We start from the raw sequence: 20,351 nt of genomic DNA on the forward strand, positions 1-20,351 counted from the left end.
AAGCAAATTAACACATATGCCATCTTTGTGCTTGCGTGGTATACCTAAAATTGGCTTTTTAAGCAAATTTTCCATGTGCATTACAAAATTATTAACCATAATCCTCCTGTTGTACATTAGATCTCTAGGCTCACTCAGCTTACGTGACTGTGACTTTGCACCCTTTGACCTGAACTCCTGATTTCCTCTCCCCACCCTGGTAGTCACCGTCTATTCTTCGTTTCTGTGCATTGGACTTTATTTTTGGATTCCACATATTATGTGAGATCTGGCTCTCACTCACTCTTTTATGGCCTTGGGGACCCACAAATCGTCTGGCCAATTCCTTTTTTTAAAAAAATTCTCACATCAGTATGGTGATTGTGAGGATTTAAGGATTTTTTTTAGCATAGGGCCTGTACCAGGCACTCAGGAGGTACAGATAAAGGAGCTTAATTTTATTTCTTCAAGGCAGTGACTTTGGGTGGCTGGGGCTTAAGACATTTGGCTGTCACTATGTGGGCCTTAAACATTCTACAATGCATAGGGCAGCTTACCTCCTTTTCTCCCTTACGCTCCATCCTCTGACTTTGGAATTAGAAGATGAAAATGAGCCCATTATAGCTTAGGCTCGATCTTCAAAGAGGGAGGCTGTCATGGTCCTTAATGCCGTTTTTTTATGCTGCATCCTATGTGGACTGCCGGCCCAGTCCTGCGTTCCTCCAGACGGGGAGGGGGGGGGCCTTTCCCACTCAGTGCGTCCTGGTGGACTATGCCATCCTCATCCATATATGCGTCCCCAATTAAAGCCTTCCCGCCATCCTGGGGAAGTGGCCTGAGCTTGCACGGCAGTGAAAGTGAAAGGAGGGAAACGCCCCCCACCCAGCCATTCGGGCCCCAGCTCTGTGCTCTGCAGGCCCCTGGGCTGGAAGGAGACCAGGTGCCTGCACAGAATACCGGGAGGTTTGGGGCAGGGGCAGCGCTTTTATGGGGGGCCATCAGCCTGAAAGAGGCCAGTTTCCTGTGGCAGCGGCTCCACAAAGCACACCCGCCACGTTCAGGGCCATCATCCGCGAGCCCCAGAGGCAGGGCAGGCGAGCGCTTGCCGGCTCCACTCGGGTGTTCTGAGCAGGCACCTGCTTCTCCTTCCAGCCAGGGGCCTGCAGAGCACGGTGGGCTGTGGTCGCAGAGGCGGTGGGCGACTTGGGGGTCAAGTCACCCCCAAATTGGCCGCGACTCAACCTTGAAAGGGCCCCAGGAGAGCGGTGGGAGTGAGACGGGAGGGGCGAAGGGAAGTTTGTCTTCCTCCAAGCCCAGGAGGGGACTTCCCCAGGGCTGCATTTTCCAGGATGCTCCTTGGGTCAGACTGGAGACGGCTGGCTGGGCAGTGACCGCAGGGGGAGGGGAAGAGGGTTCATCAGTCGCCGAGTGCTCTGTGTGCTCCTTAAGCCAAGATCTGATTTCAGGGAGCATGGCTATGTGCTGAGTCAAAGCCCGCTCCTGGGTTGGTTCTGCTGCGGGCGGAGAGGGGAGCGGGGTGGGGGTGGGAGGGCTGAGCACAATCTGCGGTGGTTAATGATTGATCACAAATCACCCCGCCTCCCGGCACCAGAGAGGGTGCTCCCCAGAGGGAGGATGGGCCATGGCCAGCAAGGAGTCCCCCAGCTGGAAGAGGAGGAGCGGAGGGCTTCAAGGCGGAGCGCGCCCAGGACGCCGAGGGCCCGGGAGCTGCGGCTCTTGTTCCTCCGCCCTCTCCCCGCCTCGCCTACACACAGACACAAGCCCCAAAACCCCACCCCCAGGCGCCTCCTGGGCCTCTGCTTGGGTAGGCTACTCCAGGAAGTTTCCATGAAAGCACCTGTAAAACTACGGTACCTTTGCCAGGAGAAAAAAATCCAGCACCCAGTAAGGTGAGTTGCAGCCAAAAACTTTGGGCTCTTTTGGGAAGAGGAAGGGAAGTTGAGAAGCTTCCTAGACCTGGTGGTGCAGCGCTCTGCCTCATGGCTTCACCCCACAGCCCCGGCAGTGACTGCTCCCACATCATCGATCACAGCCATGTCCCCGAGTTTGAGGTGGCCACCTGGATCAAGATCACTCTCACCCTCGTGTACCTGGTCATCTTTGTTGTGGGTATCCTGGGGAACAGCATCACCATTCGGGTCACCCAGGTGCTGCAGAAGAAAGGCTACTTGCAGAAGCAGGTGACGGATCACATGGTGAGTCTGGCCTGCTCGGACATCTTGGTGTTCCTCATTGGCATGCCCATGGAGTTCTACAGCATCATCTGGAACCCCCTGACCACGCCCAGCTACGCCGTGAGCTGTAAGCTTCACACTTTCCTCTTCGAGGCTTGCAGCTATGCCACACTGCTGCATGTGCTGACGCTCAGTTTTGAGCGCTACGTCGCCATTTGTCACCCCTTCCGATATAAGGCCGTGTCAGGACCCTGCCAGGTGAAGCTGCTGATTGGATTCGTCTGGATCACTTCCGCTCTGGTGGCACTGCCCTTGCTTTTTGCCATGGGTATTGAGTACCCTCTGGTGAATGTGCCTAGCCACCGGGGTCTCACTTGCAACCGCTCGCTCACCCGCCACCACGAGCAACCTGAGACCTCCAACATGTCCATCTGCACCAACCTCTCCAGCCGCTGGACTGTCTTCCAGTCCAGCATCTTCAGCGCCTTCGCCCTCTACCTCGTGGTGCTGGTGTCCGTAGCCTTCATGTGCTGGAACATGATGCAGGCGCTCCTGAGGAGCAAGGGGGGACCGCCAGGGGAGCGCGGGAGGCAGCTGCAGCTGAGGAAGTCGGAGAGCGAGGAGAGCAGGACGGCCCGGAGGCAGACCATCATCTTTCTGAGTGAGTGGGGTCCACCTGGGGGCAGCCGGCTCCCTGCGCTGGGCGCTGCCTGCGGGCCCCTTCAGGGGAAGTTGGCCTCCAAAGATGGGAACTTAATTTAAGTTCATTGAGGTGGAAGAGTTTATAGCAGAATGAGGGCATTGCTCCGGGTCTCTGGATGTTTCTCTTCTCCATTTTGGGGACTTGTGGTGGGTTGTGGTGAAAACAGCGGGACTCAGAGGTCTGGGTGTATTCCAAAACAGCTGTGACTGACGGCAAATCACAGACTGTCTTGGCTAGAACGGAAATAATAACACTGGGAAGTGGCAGGGACAAATTAGGCAATGCAGGAGAGGTGAAAGTCCTTTGGAAAGGACTATGTTGTGGCAGAGATAAAGGGAACTTGTTTTTTCTTTTAGGACAGAGTCTCACTTTAAGGCGCTGGGTATTGTGCCATGGCATCATACCTCGCAGCAACCTCAAACTCTGGGGCTCTGGATTGCTCAGGCAATCCTCTTGCCTCTCAGCCTCCTGAGTAGCTGGGACTAGAGACGCTGGCCACAGGCCCCGCTCGTTTTAGTTTTAGTAGAGACAGGGTCTAATTCTTGCTCAGTTGGTTTTGAACTTAAGCAAACCACCCACCTGGGCCTCCCAGAGTGCTAGGATTACAAGAGTAAGCCAAGGAGTCCTGCCAAAGGGAACATTTTTTTTTTTAGAGACAGAATCTCACTTTATCGCCCTCAGTAGAGTGCTGTAGTGTCACAGCTCACAGCAACCTCCAATTCCTGGGCTTAGAATTCTCTTGCCTCAGCCTCCCGAGTAGCTGGGACTACAGGCGCCCACCACAACACCCAGCTATTTTTTGTTGCAGTTTGGCCAGGGCAGGGTTTGAACCTGTCACCCTCAGTATATGGGGCCGGTGCCCTACCCACTGAGCCATAGGCACTGCCCCAAAGGGAACATTCTTATCCAGCCTTGTCTTTACCCTGGAGACCCTTCCTTAGGCAATTCGATTTTGTTCCCATTTTTCTCCTCCTTCGCCTCTCCGGGCGGCTATTTTATTCCTTGGAGTGGTCTCGCACCCAATCTTAAGGAACTGGAGCTCTCCTCAGGGTAGTGCTTGGGTGTCTGCAGCAGTGGGTCTGATCCTCACCCGAGCAGAGGAACTTGGCAGGACAGCCTGTGCATCTGATCCAGAAAATCCAGCTTCTCTTGAGTCCCAGAATGTGATTGATCGGCCAGAATACACAGTTCCCCTGCAGAGAAATCTGCTTGTTTTCTAAAGTTGTGTTGTGATCCAATTATTTAAAGTTGAGGCATTTTTCTGTATTCAAAGAAAGTATTTACAGGGAACCCACATGTCTGCAGGCCCCAGAGTGGCCTTGGTTGCTGCCCTCTGGGTCACCGGGCTTTAATAGACACACAAGAAGTATGTGTGAGCAAAGGGTTTTCAAAAGTATTTTTTAGCAGAAACAAGAAAAAGAATGCACTGTGGCTGTGTGCATGGGAATCAAGGGGGAGTTGATTCATTCTCCTCTTGCCTGTGGCATCAGGAAAGGAATAAATCCTGGTGATGTTTGTTTTGGTGTGGAAACTTGAGCGACAGGTTCCAGGGCCAGGAACTGGAGTTGAGAGAAAATTGGAAGGCAGTGAGGGAGAGATGGGAAGAACCAGCCGGTAGCGTCTCAGCCCTGCCCCTGGCGCTGGCATGGCAGTGACCAGCTGAGCTGACCTTACTCTGTGCCTGTGCACAATGAGAGGAGGGAACGTACTATATTTGGATGCCTAGTGTGCATCAGAGGCTGTGCTAGGTAGTTTATATTTCTGTTATAAAGGAGGAGTTTGAGGCTTAGAGAAGACCTAGTTCACACTCAAAGATTATGACTCTGCTTCTCAGGGCAGGGAAATGAGTGTCTGCCCATGACGTCCTCAGGCATGGGGTGAAGGGAAAATGAAATAAGGCAGGACTTGGACAGGGAAGGTGCCAGGTAGGTTAGCTTGGTGGCCTTGCTGCCTCCGAGGGCCAGCCTTTCTGGAGGTTGACCCCTGGCAAGTAATATTATTTGGGGCAATGGGAAGGACAGTCAACCCAATTCAATCTCTATCACCCACTGACTGCTACTCAGAACATTCCAGAAAGAAATGGGCATTGCATTTGCTTAAAGCTTGGCTATTTGTTGAAAGACTAGTTCTCACTTTCTGCATACATACTGTTTTAGGCAACTCTTAAATTGTTAGTTGTAATTTATACTTTCATGTGAATGAATTTAATTATTTAATTAATTTTGTTTTATTTCTTTATTCCTTTATCTTTCCTCCTTCTTCTTTTTCTTTCTTTCTTTCTTTTTTTTTTTTTTTTTTACAGAAGTGTGGAAGGCCCTGGCCTAAGTGGCTAAGAATTAGAGAGTAGATACAAATTAGGAAGCAGTCTTCAACTGCCTTCAAATGAATTAAGGCTGCCTTTGACCAAAGGAAAAAAAATTGATTTATCTTTATTCTCTATTTGCCCATTCTTTGCATTTCTCTGAGTAGATACCTGTTCTCTGTCAGTGAGTCAAAGTTAAAGTCAGTCTCCATTTTGTAGCATAAAGTCAGAATGTGCAGACTTTCAGGTATAGATGGATAGGACCTTGGTGATCAACTCGTCCATCAGTAATCACCTGGAATGAGTTTGTTCTCGCTGCCGCTCTCATTCTTTCCTTCTAGCTCCTTCTTTCTTTCTTATAACAACTCTGTATTAATCACCCACTGTGATCCTGGCATAGACTGTTGAACGGTAATCAGGTGCTCAATGTGGGATAATGTCCTAGAGAAATTTACCAGTTGTATTAGCCCATTTTCTCTGCAGTAGGTTCTCAAAGCAGTTCTCACAAATGTCCTCCTATCCCAATGAATTTTAAAGAGCTGTTAAAAATAGGAACCTCGCTAATTAACTCAAGTTAGGAAATAAATTAATAGAGTGAAGAGGAAGAAATCATGGCCTGCATCCATCAGATTAATACAATGCAATTTACTTTGTGGGTTTCATAAAACTTGTGCTTTGGGGCATTTTTAACCCAGAACAAATGAATACATAAATTGTTTACAAATCGCTGAATTTAATATAGTGATTTAGCTGTCTTTTTAGTATTTCATTTCACAGATGGATCAAATTAAAATAAGTATTTGCTCATTTTGAACAAATCTTGAATTTAATGTGAAATGTAAATGACGACATAGGACAAGATGTCTTTGGAGCTCTTGAGGCAATAAAAAAATAATTATGAATTTTACCCCTTTGTTGTTAAAAATGCTAACTTCTGCACAACAGAAACACATTCATAAATCTACTCAAGATGGGGAAGCCCGTGTAGAAAATATTAATTTTCCTTTCTGCGTCTTTCCCTGTTGTGCCTGAATCTAGTTGAAGTGTTGGGCTGGCAAATAATGAAGACAAATTGGGAACTCTGGGAGAGAAAGTGGTGCCTGGGATGCCTACCAGCTCTCATGTGGTTTGAAGGAGAAACAATTATAATGCGAAAGTTCACATTCCTGGAAACCCAAGTCTCTTCCTTCCTTTTGTCAGCTCAGTGAGAATCAGTACTAGACTTGTTTCCTGTTGCAAGATTATGTCTAATGTAGCTGTGGAATATTGTCCAATGTCAGAAAAGAGGTTGCCGGTCTGGGTTTCTGCTTATTCTGGAGAACAGAAACTGGTGGATTTGGGTCTTTTCCTTTTGAGGATGAGCAAAATGAGCCTTCCTTACAAGCAAGTCCTTCCCAGAATTTCCATCTTATCTTTCTGATCTCTCCCTTGGAGTTATTCCAATGGAGATAGCGTCCAGGACCCTGGACACCCATGTCTATGTTTATTGCACACATGGCTTGCTGTTAAATGTTACCCACTCAATGTGAAACAACAGAGTATGAAAGAAATATAGTTTTAATCTATAACTTTAAACAGTATGAAGTGATTGGGACTTGGTTATAGCTACCTCCTAGAGTACTGTAGTGATTGGCTTTCGATTGTAGTTATGAGAAAAATTTTTTTTACAGATAACCATAAAGTTATAAAAGTAAAAAAAATCATAGAAGATTCAGGACCCTGTAATAATTACACTCTTTTATATTATAATTTGATCTCTCGAGGCAGAAGGAAAGGGAAGAAATTACATCTGTGTGGCAGGAATTGCACATCAAGTTGGGTTGCTCCTGGGAGAATATCTTGCTTGTGGACAATGTCCATCATGTGTGTTCGGATGGAAAAAAAGGTTGGGAGTTGATGCTGTAATAGATGGCTCTAAGAATAAAGTTGATGTACCTTTAGATATTTGTGGAATGAGCCAGGAAGAAGAGGGGAGAAGGAGATCAGAATCACATGCTCTGGGTTTTTAGACTCCGGATTTAGAGGCCAAATTAAGGGAGGGGAATGGGAGAAAGTAAGAGAGAGAAAGAGAGTGGTTGACAGGCGGTTGTCTTTATCTGAGGACGATCAACACCCAGAAAAAACTCTTAAAGTTAGTTTCCTTAAAGTGGGGTCTAAACTTTCATGTGGAAGGAGGTTTGGGATTTGAAAGTGAGAATTACAGAAAGAAACTTATCTTGTATTTTGTAAATAAAGGCGATAATTACAACTATCTTAATTCTTATGACAGTTATCCATAATAACCTGTATGTGGCTTGAGGCCATGATTTTTCTGACAAAGCCGTCTGGTAGCCTTTGCGTGGATTTTCTCACTAGGATCGTGAACACAGACAGGTCTTCTCTTAACTCTTTGCTATTTAGATCACCCTCATGGAAGCTGCTGTCCTGGCATTATCTTTGTCAATTTTCCATTCTTTCAGGATTAACTGGTCTAAGGTAGACAGGCCTTCATTTGTCAGTGTTCTGGCCTTTAATTCATCTGTTTCTCCAGCTGCCTTTTCATTGACTTCCTAAAACTCCATACCCCGTGTGCAGGCCATGACCAAAAACATAATTAGTTTAACAGACCCATTCTTATCCTCTTATGTACATCAAGGTTACAGGGAAGTGCATGGCTTGAAATGTTTCTAAAATGCCCATAAGAATTTTTAAGCAGCTGCTTTCAGGACTAGTTTAAGAAAATATGTTTTCATCATTAATTTTCTCAGCATAAAAGGGCATATCAAGCCAATCTCTCTGGAAATATCATTAAAATAGTGGAAACTATTATTATAACCCAAATATTTGACTATACCAGGAAAGAATTTTGCCTCAAATATTCTGTTTATCATCCCTGTTCTCTTCTTCCCTTTAATGGTGTAGATGTGGCTATAATAAATGATATTTCAAGTTTATTTTTCTATTTGTGTTATCTGTCATAAATTGCAAGTGTTCTGTGATCAGCCTGGCAAACAAATAGAATAATGCTGCCTTATTTTTATAATCAGGCTGTGTCAGAGATTTCATTTCTCTGCGAGAGAGATGCATTGTTTCTGAGAATGGGAATATGGAACCCCAGTCCCCATTCATTAGCAAGCCAGTTCATCTGTCTTAGTTGCATGCCTCATGGGGGCTGCCAAAGTGTAATAAGGAGGCAGAGGCCTCAGTTGAGCAAAGCATTCAGCTTATTAATGCTGAAACTGCTCAGAATAAAAGCCATCTGTGAGCTGAGACAGCACAGAGGAAGAATACTGAATGGGAGTTGAGGAGCCCCCGCTGACTGCATTAGACAAGGTACCCTGAAGAACTGCTTAGATGACACTATGTACATATCAAGTCCCATCACCTTTTCCTCCCTGCCAGTTTGCAACTCTGGGATGACCCAACTAAATCTCCAGCTCTGCTCCTTGGCTACCTCCTGAGAGGAGACTGGCCATCATTGCTGCTGTTCATTCTTGTAGATGAATGGTGTTCAGCCTCCCCTCACCCCTGCTCTCTGGCGTGTGACTTCCTTTGCAAGTACCTGCAAAGAGCTCCTGCTCCCCACTGCCCTTTCTACTTGACCCTTCCAGTGAGCCTGCTCTCTGGGTTGTCCCTGGGAGAATCTGCATCTGCTCTTGCCCTTATCTGGCTGTTTTTCACGCTGTCGCCCCTAGCAGCTGGTGGACATCCCCACCCCCATCTCCAACACCATCAGACTAAAGCCAGGCATGGCTTCCCTTGGGTGTTATGTCAACCACGAGCTGGAAACCTTGACATGGGCCCTGGTGTTGGCTGCCTCTCCTATTCCATCCAGGGCCATTTCCCCTTGTATCACTCTGCTCCGGCCACCATAACAGCATGCCCCAGACCACATGGTTTGAACAACAGACAGATTTCTCCCAGTTTTGGAAGCTGGAATTCTGAAATTGAGGTGCTGGCGGGGTTGGTTTCTTCTGAGTCCCTCTCCTAAGGGTGTAAGTAGCTGCTTTCTCGTGTCCTCGTGTGGTCCTTTTTCTGTGTGTGTGCCCTCCCAATGTCGTTTCCTCTTCTTACAAGGATGCCAGTCCTACCAAATTAGGTTTTACAACCTCACTTAACCTTAATTAGCTCCTAAAGGCCCTCTCTCCAGAAACAATCACATTGAGGGTTAGGCCTTCAACTTATGAATTTGTAGGGGGCTTAGTTCAGTCCATAACACCCTTTAATTGTTTACCCCAATGGCCCCCATTCACTTCCTTCAACAGACTGTGCCTGGACTCTCCCAGCACCCAACCGGTTTTCATGTTGTTGCCTCTGAAATACTCTCTGTCCAGCTCTTCCCTCTGCTTACCCCTCACTCCCACTCTGTCCCCAAGCTAGGCTTTTTCTCCTCCCTTAGGTCTCCCAGGGAAGCTGGCCCATCTGCCCTGACTTCATTAAACTTGTGTCGAAACAAGATTCACAGGTGTAGTTTCACGTTCAATTGTGCAGTGCTGCAGCTGGTATCTGCCTTCCTTCTCTCATGTGAGAGCAGGAAGACCTCGGATTTTGCTGCACCCCACACCTCCATTATGGCCCAGTGCCTGGCATATGGCAGATGGTCAGTGAATTCAGGATGTCCCAAAAGTCACCCTTAGAGTCACCAGACACAGAGAAAATGGGAAATTGTAGCTAAATGTACCTTTACTTACAAAATATTCATTATACAAGTTTACAAAGAGGTGGCCAAAATGTAAAGAATCTTTTATAAATATTTTGTACAGTTTTGTAATGAATATTTTATAAATATAGGTAGCTGTGATTTCCCATTTTCCCTATGTGTGGTGACTTTAGGGGCAACTTTTGAATGAGTAAACAAATGAGTGTCAGCTTGGAATCAGGAGGCAATGTTCTATTTCCCTTGGGCTTGTGTTCCATAGAAGTTTATCATTCTTAAAAATGTTGTAGTTAGTCTGAACTTAAAGATGTAAGATGGCAGCGCCCGTAGCTCAGTGAGCAGGGTGCCGGCCATGTACACCGTGGCTGGTGGGTTTGAACCCAGCCTGAGCCAACTAAAAAACAACAATGACAACTGCAACAAAAAAAATAGCTGGGCATTGTGGTGGGTGCCTGTAGTCCTAGCTGCTTGTGAGGCTGAGGCCAGAGAATTGCTTAAGCCCAAGAGTTTGAGGTTGCTGTGAGCCGTAATGCCACAGCACTCTACAGAGGGTGACAGCATGAGACTCTGTCTCTAAATAAATAAGTAAATAAATAAAATAAAGATGTAAGAAAAGGCTCTGACTCTTCTGAATCCTCCAAAAAGTCAACCATCATGGAAGACACCAAAGATTTGCTCTTTCCAGAACAAATGTGTGGTTGGTGTCAATCGGACCCTGAGTATTAGCTTTAACCATGGGTACCTGCTACAAGTATCCATGAAATACAAGGGATTAGAGTGGTGTTTAACAGTTCATGTCAAACTCTTCTGAACAAGATGTTAGCTCAATAATACAACTGTAAACGTTATTTCTTAGCAGGAGATTTCTCACCTGCATGTTGACAAGGAGGCACTCAAAATAATGGAAAGTAGGGGCTACGTATTGAAAATATTAAACCAATGTGTTTTTAATTTTCCCCTTAAATTTCACTCATTTGCAGCCATCTCCCTCAAGGATGAGCCGTGGGATTTCTCACCTGAGGGGAGGAAAAAGCAGGCACTGCCTGGGACAAAAGTGTAAGGATCAGTTTTGGGCCCAGAGGCTAAAATTCTTGACCTCTTTAGCTAGGTAGTTATCTGGAAAGCCAGGCTTTGTGAACAGTGAAAAAGGATTGCTTAACTGCATAGCTCTCTCTTTAATGTGTCAGGAGCCCAGCCTGGTGGACTAGATCAGCCAGTTCCAGGCAAGACCATAGCTAAGGGGTTTGAAATTTACCCTTAGAAGCCATTTCAGGGTTTTACAGAGTAAAACAGCACAGTTGAATCCCTGGTGCTGCCCTGAGGTGACAGCATTTGTTGCATTGCAATCTGGGTCAAAATGCAGGTCTGCTTGTGTTCCCAGAAGGAAAAAGAAACAACCCTTCACAGTGACATAGTCTTGGTAGAGCAGTTGACACCACTGAGTGCTTGTGGACATTAACCAGACCTCTGGCTCTTGGTTTACCCAAGTCTTGCTGCTCCGAGGCCAGTCAGTGACTCTATTTCCATGCAGGAACTCCTACTTCCCAGCACAGAGGCCCACACTGCCCCCTACTTTGCTCAGGCTCTGGTTATGAGTCAGTTCAAGGGGGCTGAGCTAGGTCACAGTAGCTCTCACTTGTTCTCCCTGTTGTGCAATGGCCTATCCATTCTTTCCCAGCAATCTCAAGCCCCCACTTCTTCCTTGAAGTCATTCTGAACCTCTCCAGCACATACTTGGTCTTCCTCTGTGTGAGGCCCCATCTTAGACATGTCTCAGTTGGGGCCACAGGTGCTGTCTCCCGACTATACCTGGAACTCCCTGAGATCAGACACCCTGCACTCTCATGCATCTTCAGCCTTCTCACTGGGCTTGGGGTGAAGGCTGCACACAATTTAATAGGCTGGAATTCCCTGACAGTGGCTACTGCTCCTGAAACAGAAGGAAACCATGCACACCATGGTCTTTAGGAAGCTCCCTCAGCTTCACCTGCCTTTCCTCCTTTACTCTGTGGTAGCCAGAATTCTGAGATGCTCCCCTAAATTCCTGGGCTCTGGAGTACACATACCTTCTTCTGTCCATTCAATCAATCTGTAATCTAGGTGTTTCAGTGAAGGGATTTTGCAGAAGTAATTAAGTTCCCAATTCTGTTGACCTTAAAATAGGGAGATTTTCTGTGTGGGTTCAACTTAGTCACATGATTTTTTGAAACCTGGGTGTAGAGGTCAGAGACAGGAGAAGTCAGAGAGTCAAAGCCAGGGAGGCAATGGGCAAGGGAGAACTTCTCTGCTCCTGGCTTTGGAGATCAGGGAGCCCACATGGCAACCTCTAGGCATTGCCAGCCAGCAAGGAAATGGGGATCTGAATGAGCTCTGAGGTGGATGTTTCCCTAGAACTTCTAACAGAGATCCCTCTATGCCTTGCCTAGGTCTCTTGTCCACAGAACTGGGTGCTAATAAATAAGTATTGTTTTAAGTCACTCAATTTTTGACAGTTTGCTATAATAGAAAACGAATAAATTCTCTGAACACTGAAAAGGGGGCTCCAAGGTAAACACATGTCCTGTCTTAGTTATATCTTTAACGACAGGTTCAATCTCCAGAAACTTCTCTTTGAAAAGTCTCACCTTCTAAGAACTGTACCCTTGGTCCAGCCATTTATTAATTCAGAAGCCATTTATTGATTGATTACCTACTCAGTGCTCAATGAGCAGGAAGTTTACCAGGCTCTGGTGCACCATGACATTTTTACTGGAATTTTAGACTCTTGTTTTGGGAATTCAAAATTTATGGGTCTGTGTCCCACCAGCTGAATTTTTGGAATCTTAGATATCAAAGAGGAAAGTGGTATTGGATTAATCTTGTAATTATCATTTGGAGCTCCTTTTGATAGCTTTTTCCTCATTGCCTGGCACTTAGTAGGTATTGCATAAATATTTGGTGAATGAGGTAATGTCTGGGCAGCTTTGCTGCTTTCTGGAGTCTCTTCCCCAGAGGAGAGATTACCTACCCTTCATCATTTAGCTTCCAACAGAGAAAGTGTGTGTTGAGAGGAAGCCGACCCCAAGGCTGAAAGCAAATCTGAATAAGAGAGATGTCTTGGCTAGCAGGCCTCATCATTCTCTGATTTAAGGTTTTGTGCCAATTTATAAACTTGACAAAATGTCCTGTTTGTACTTACTGTGTGTAAGAGCCATTCTGGCAGGCAGAGGACTTTTTAGACATCTCATTCCACTGCTTTACACATCTCAAGGGTGGCTGGATAGGTGGAGGGTGGTCGTGTTACCAGAACCTGACAGAATGGGATCAGGAAGCCAGGCTGCAGCATCAAGTTGCTATTGTACTTGTTAAAAATCTAGCAAAGGCATGCAGAAATGGGAGCAGGCCAGCTGGCATGACGGATGGTCATTGAACTTGGAGTAAAAGAGCTATTCTCTTTCTCCAGAGAAGGAGGGAAAAGTCTACCCTACTTTAGAAATAAAACACTTTGTACAGGGTATTTGGGCCAGAGCCAGAGTTATGGGACTTTATATATCTTATTTGGCTTTATTTATTATATAATATATAATGATGTAAATACAAATTATACATCAAGTATTATATTTTGTACTTTTTTGGAAGACATGATATATGCAGAAGGAACAAAGCTTTCTGGGAAATTTATGTGTCTTCCTATATGCTGCCATTCTGAAGGATTAAATATCATGTTGAAATGACAACTGCATATTTTCTATATTTAAAAGACAGCTGATAGGTTGTCACTTTTTCAAGTTCCAGTTTGTCTTGACAGGGTTGGCAAATAGGTCTCCTTGGTGATTCAAGGTTGCTGTCTTGAGAATGAAGGAAACTTCTATAGGAACAAACTGTTATCCTTAGACCTTAGAGAGTCATCATTGAATCTCTTGCAAGCCCAAGTCCTCCAGGAAGCCTGCCTGGGCTGGCTTTATCCTGCTTTAATCACTCCTGCAAATCCTGGCATTTCATTTGCTGGTTCATTCATGAAGTGTTTATAAAACCTAATTGTGTGTATAATATCATTTGCACCACAAGCACCTTTGAGGGAGCTTAATATTTCTCTAGTTGGGACAAAATTTAGAGGGAGAGCCTTGGAGAAGCCTAAAAATACCACTGATTCAGGGGCTGGGGCAGTGGCTCTTTGTAAAGTAAGCTTATATGTTACCAGAATTGTTAATAAGAGGGTTGACTCGACTTCACTCCAGACATGGTGCCTACATCCCTCGATATTCACATGTGGTCCATGGACCAGCAGCATCAGCACCAACAGGGAAATTGTAAAATGCAGAGTGCTGGGCCATCCCCACACAGAATGAGTTACAATCTCACTGTAAGCAGACCTCTGGGGGACCTACGCCCTAACATCAGGGCTGAGTAGCCCTGATCTACAATTGTGGAAGGGATTCTTTAACTCAAAGCTTAGAAAAGGATGAATTAAGAATGACTAACCTCACCAGCTAAGATGAGAGTTGTTGATCGCTTGTGTAGTTGTAAATATACAACTATGCTTAACACTTCTGCATAAGAAACTTCACATTATTTTTAAGAAGAAACTTAAACCTGGCTTTAAGCCTCCATTTGCAACGTTGTGAAAATTTTAATCTCAGTAACTTTTTTTTTTGGTGGGGGGACTTCCTCTTTCCCATGTTGTATCGAAATTCAAGAAACATATAGGCGCTCAGAAATGAGGCATTTGGTACTTTGTTCAGAGAACTTACTGTTGTTCCTTCTGTTCTATGATTCTGCTGTCAAGGTTGGTCTGAGAGTTGGGGCCAGCCTTTAGGTTTTCATCTCCACCCTCATGATGTCATCAGTATGAGGGTTTCATCATCCTCACTTTGCACACTTGCCCAACATGATCAACCCTTGCAATTTGGACCGGGATCTGCCATGTTCCAAAGTCCATGTTCTTTCCCTGAGAACAGAGGTGGTATTTTAAAAGAGGACACCCTCCATCAGGGGGCTTGTTTCGGACCATCAGGAGTGGGGGAGGGAAGAAAGCATGATACCAAGTCCGGTGGTTTCGCTTTTAGGCCACCGAGCAGCTTTTGGATTCTTTTCTTATGTTTGGAGAATTGCCCTCTTTTTGAGTGTGTTTCCCCAAGGTTGTGGACAGAAACTTCCTTTCCTTGAATCCCTTGCTGCCAGGATACAGTATGTGACCTGGGCTGCACCAATTTTATGCACTGAAAGAGAGTGATTGCAAGGAGCAGCAGCCACATGAAGTGTCCTTGGAGACAGGGCCATTGTGTGGCAAGTGGCATTGAGAGAACAAAGAAAGGAGAACTAAGGTCAGCCTTTGAGGCCAGATGTTGGCAGCATCTCTGCTTTGGTGCAGTCTGGGGGGATAACCTGATGTGATTCTCTGGCCTCCTAGGTGTCATGGGAAATAACTAATAACCTTATTTCCAGTTGAAATTGAATCAAGCTTTGTTGTCTGCACTAAGTGCTCTGTAAATTCAGAAAACAGGTAATAGAAAGACTGGGGGGGGGGTCCCAGAAGGGAGCAATGAATGTGGATTTAGATCAGAAAGCAGACAGGGTATGGAGGAAGATAATAGCTAGGCTGAAGGAAGCAGGCTACATATGGGAGGCAATGGGGAGCCATGAAAGGCTTTTGAAAAGAGGAATGGCAGGAAGGGGTGCAAAAAGACTGCTATGGCTGTGGTGTGTGTAGCTGGCAGGCAAAGGCAGTGTGGGGGGCACAGGTTTAGAAGTGGCTGTGGCTGCTGATGGCTGTGCAGGTTTGGCCAGGAAGGGTCCTGAAGGTGGTAGTTGTCAACTCTGGTAAGTGTTTCTGTTGCCTGGGGAGCACTAGACAATACCTCCCTCCAGCCCAGGGAGGGAGAAGGAGGTGGGGCCCTGGGCACTGGGATTGTTTTAAGCCTGTAGGGGACTCCAAGGCACAGTCATGCTGGGAATGGGGAAGAGGGAGTTGGAAAGGCAAGCTGGGACTGGCTGGGGCACCTTGGAGTTGGTGGCTGTGCCAAGTTTCTTTGCCCACCAAACCCAACCCTGAGTTATTTCAGAAATAAAAAAGGAATTTATGAAAATATGCAGGATAGGTCACAGAGTGCAGAGAAAGGCTGCAGAACCAAACTGTTCAGGGATCTGGGGATTGGAAATTCACAGACAACTGGCTTAGGGTCCACCATCAAGGGGATAGCTACTTCAGGGATCAGCCCATCCTTGGCTATCTTTCCAGTCAGGAAGGCCACTCTTAGTAGACCAGCAAGGGTTGTTTATCCAGCCCCTGTGAGCCTGAGATTCAGGCAGGTGATGGATAGTGCCTTCAGGACCGCATGCAGTGAGAGGCAGGTCCCCAAAGGAGAGCCGTGCTGTACCCAGGAGAGCCGGGCAGAGTTAACGGATGCCCCCTGAAGGGGTCTTATGGAGCCAGGGGTTTGGTGAGGAATGTGTCATCCTTGCGGTTTTTCTATGCAGACTTTCCCCAGGCTCTCTTCTCTGTGGTCACCCTCTGTACCTCCCCCTGCACTGGCTGAGTTCTGGGCGTCTTGCCCAGGGGTCCAGACGGGTGAGTGGGAGGGAGCAGCAGCAGAGACTCCCCCTTCTGAAATGCTGCTGCGGGGAGCTGGTTAATGCCAAAGCCTCGGTAGTGTCTCCTCCTGGGAACCTGACTCATTTGCCCAGGTCACTCACCAACTATCAGATTGTGGCTTTTCCTCTTCACAAAGTCAGGTTGTATTTGAACCTTGGCCTGGAAAACAAAGGTCTATGGCTATGCTTCGGAGTCAGATACACCATTCACTTCTAGCACCGGGCAATTTCCCTGCAATGTTGGCAGTAAGCCAGGACTCCTTGTTTCAGATGTAAAATTCCACCTTTGATGTCAAGGATATTTACCATAGAAAATAGGAATAAATGAGGTGTATTCATTGCCTTCTGAAGATCCAAAAAGTCATTTGAGAAAAAAAACCTCTAGTAATTTGTAAAAGGTTTTGTTCAGAAACTGTTTGCATTTCACATTAGAAGGCTGATTGACTTTTTATTTTTATAACAACTAAACTCTGTCACTGGGGTGGTTATTTTCTGTCCTTATAAGTTAAGAGACAACAAGGCAGCTGTTCACTAAAGCAGTTCTTCAGAATAATCACTTTTCTTGGTGTGTCCTGAATGGGAGCCACTATATATCAGGAGAGGGTTCCCTGCCCTGAGATCCACGGACAGGCTCTAGGACACACCAACTTCATCAGTGGGTGGGGTCCTGAGTATGTGGTACTGCGTCTTAGGTAGGGTGACCAGATGTCCCGATTTTGGCAGGACAGTCCCACTTTTCAACAATTTGTCCCACGTCCTGCGACATTTTAAGAAAGTCCCGATTTTTGGAAAGAATGCATGAACGGGCTGGAGAACAGGAAGGGAATATACGGTTTTCAGACGCCATATGGCTATTTCGCCAGAATATGAGTTTTATATTATTTTTGTTAATTTTATAATGTTAAACTGTAATAAATAATTGCTGAGAAGTGATTATCCAGAACTGCTTATCAAAGTTTGCATTGTTGTCAGGCCCTGCCTGTGCCCCACCCCACCCCCCCGCCGGCCATGTTGTCCCACCTTACAGATGTTAAAATCTGGTCACCCTAGTCTTAGGTGACATGAGTGATGGCACGGGGACTGTGTGGCTGCCTTAGAAAATTACCACATGCCTGATGACTTAAAACAACAGAAATTTATTTTTTCGTAGTTCTGGAGGCCTGAAGTCCAAAATTGGTTTTACTGGCCAAAGACCTTACACCTTCTGGAGGTTCTTGGAGAGAATCCATGCTTTGACTCTTCCAGTTTCCGTGGCTTGTGGCCATGTTACTACCTTATACTAGGCCAGTATCTTCAAATCTCTCCCTCTCTGTCTTGAGGCATCATCCCCTCTGTCTCAGTCCCTCTGGGCTGCTGCAGTAGGATATCATAGACCGTGCAGTTTGTAAACAACAGAAATTTATTTCATAGGATTCTGGAGGCTAGGAAGTCTAAGATCAAGGCACTGGTAGGTTCCATGTCCAGTGAGGGCCACTTTCAGGTTACAAACTGCTGACTTCTCGCTGTGTCCTCACATGTTGGGAGAAGCCAGCCAGTTCTCTGGGGCCTCTTTTATAAGGGCACTTATCCCATTTTGAGGCCTCCAACATCATGACCTAATTACCTGCTAATTACCTAATAGGTTTCCAGCATATGAATTTGGGGGCATACAAACATTCAAACCTTAGTATCCTCTGTGTATGTCAACTCTCTGGTTCTCTCTTCTAAGAACACATGGGATGGAATTTAGGGCCCACTTTGATAATTCAGGATAATTAAAATATCTTGATCAAGATCAACTCCGCCTCAAAATCCTTAGCTTAATCACATCTGCTAAGACCCTTTTCTTTATAAGATAACATTTATGGAATGCAGGGAGGTGGTGGACATTTTTTAGCTTACTATAGGGAGCAGAAATACTAGAAAGTATGAATTTAATGTGGTCCACAATCATAGTATATGAAGGGACGCTGCACAGTACAGAGGTGTGTCTGTCCCAATCTCCTTTCATTACCTACAAGTGTGTGTGACTTTGGGCAAATTACTCAGGAGCTCAGAACCTCAGTTTTATCGTCTTTACATCAGAAGTAAACCAAGGCCAAGGGGTGATTGGAGCATTCAGCGAGAAGGGTGTGGAGCCCTCCAGCACAGTTCATGTAGAAGGGGCTTAACAAAAGCTATAGTAGGGCCTTGAACAACACAGTTTTGAACTGTTCAGATCCACTTATACACAAATTTTATTCAGTAAATATATTGGAAAAGTTTTTGAGGATTTATGACAATTTGAAAAAACTTGCAGAGCAAAACAGAAATTAAGAAAAGATATGTTGTGAGTACATCAAATATATGTAGATGCTAGTCTATTTCATCACTTAGTACTGCAATATATACATAAATCTCTTATAAAAATTAAAGTTTAGGCTTGGCGCCTGTGGCTCAAGTGGCTAAGGCGCCAGCCACATACACCTAAGGTGGCGGGTTCAAATCCAGCCTGGGCCCGCCAAACAATGATGACAGCTGCAACCAAAAAATAGCTGGGCATTGTGGCGGGCACCTGTGGTCCCAACTACTTGGGAGGCTGAGGCAGGAGACTCGCTTGAGCCCAGGAGGGGGAGATTGCTGTGAGCTGTGATGCCATGGCACTCTACCCAGGGGGATAGCTTGAGGCTCTGTCTCAAAAAAAAAAAAAAAAGAAAAGAAAATTAAAGTTTACTAAAACTTACAAACACAGATTGTACATAGTGCCTTTGCAATTGAGAGGAATGTATACAAATGTAAAGATACAATGGTAAATCATAACATTAAGTGTAGTATGTACAACTGTAGTAATTTCATAGCCACCTCCTGTTGCTATTGCAGTGAGCTCAGTTGTTCTGAGTGTTCACCTAAAACTCTGTGCAATGCTAATCATCTCGGCATGAGCAGTTGGTCTCTCTGGCAAATTACCTATCAAAGTAAAAAATGATCTCTCTGTGGTTCTGGAATATCTTTCATCATGTTTAGCGCAATACTGTGAGGCTTCAGTAACACCATGGGACCCATATGAAGTGCCACTAGTGGTGTTTGAAGTCTTCCCAAAAAGTAAAGTCATTATGTTACAAGAAAAAGTTGGATTGCTTGATATGTACCATAAATTGAGATCTGCACCTGTGGTTGCTGCCATTTCAAGGTAAATGAGTCCAGCATAAAGACTATTGTAAAAAAACAAAAAGAAATTTGTGAAGCTGTCACTCCAGCTACACCAGCAGGTACCAAACCTTACACTTTTTTTGTGGAAGACATTCTCTTATATTGAAAATTCAGCTTTTATGTAGGTACAGGGTTAAAGCTTACCTATAAACTGTACTATGATTTTAGAAAAAGGGAGGTCATTATATAATAACTTAAAGCAAAAGGAAGGTGGAAGATCAAAGGTAGAAGACTTTAATGGTAGCAAAGGATGGTTTGATAATTTTACAAAGAAGTTGGTTTTAAAAAAGGTCAAGATAATAGGAGAAGCAGCTTCCAGTAATCAGGAGGCAGTAGAAGAGTTCCAATGCCATTAAGAAGATAACTGAGGAGAAAAGATACCTTATGGAATAGATTTTTAAAGGAGATAAAGAGCCCTGTTCCGGAAAAAAAATGCCACAAGGATATTTATTGGTAAGGAAGAGATACAAGGACCAGGATTTAAGGCAGGAAGGGATAGGCTAACTCCAGTTTTTTGTGCAAATACAGGTGGGTTTACGATCAGGAGTTCCCTGACCTATAAAGTTGCTAACTCCAGAGCCTGGAGGGAAAAGATAAATACCAGCTGCCCGTCTTTTGGTTGTACAAGAAGACCTAGACAATGAGAACTCTTTTTCTGTATTGGTTTTATTGATGATTTTTTCCTGAGTCAAGAGGTATTGTGCCAGTCAGGAACTGCCTTTTTTTTTTTTTATTGAATGGTAACTATGTACATTAATGCACTTCTGGGGTACAGTGTGGGGTTTTCACACACAATCC

At 45.4% G+C, this 20,351-nt stretch overlaps 1 protein-coding gene across 1 annotated transcript in view; it reads left to right on the forward strand.

Annotated features, from left to right (window-relative positions):
* Window positions 1–1,763: 1,763 nt before the first annotated feature.
* The window catches only part of GPR39 (G protein-coupled receptor 39), a 215,546-nt gene continuing 196,958 nt past the window's right edge, over window positions 1,764–20,351 (forward strand). Inside the window, exon 1 of the mRNA XM_003794368.3 lies at window positions 1,764–2,835. Within this exon, the coding sequence (XP_003794416.1) occupies window positions 1,980–2,835 (856 nt within the window). The 5' untranslated portion in view covers window positions 1,764–1,979. The remainder of the gene's footprint in view (window positions 2,836–20,351) is intronic.

The sequence above is a fragment of the Otolemur garnettii genome, unplaced genomic scaffold (genome assembly GCF_000181295.1).
Source record: "Otolemur garnettii isolate 467f Iridium unplaced genomic scaffold, OtoGar3 scaffold00080, whole genome shotgun sequence".
In the NCBI taxonomy this organism is placed as follows: domain Eukaryota; kingdom Metazoa; phylum Chordata; class Mammalia; order Primates; family Galagidae; genus Otolemur; species Otolemur garnettii.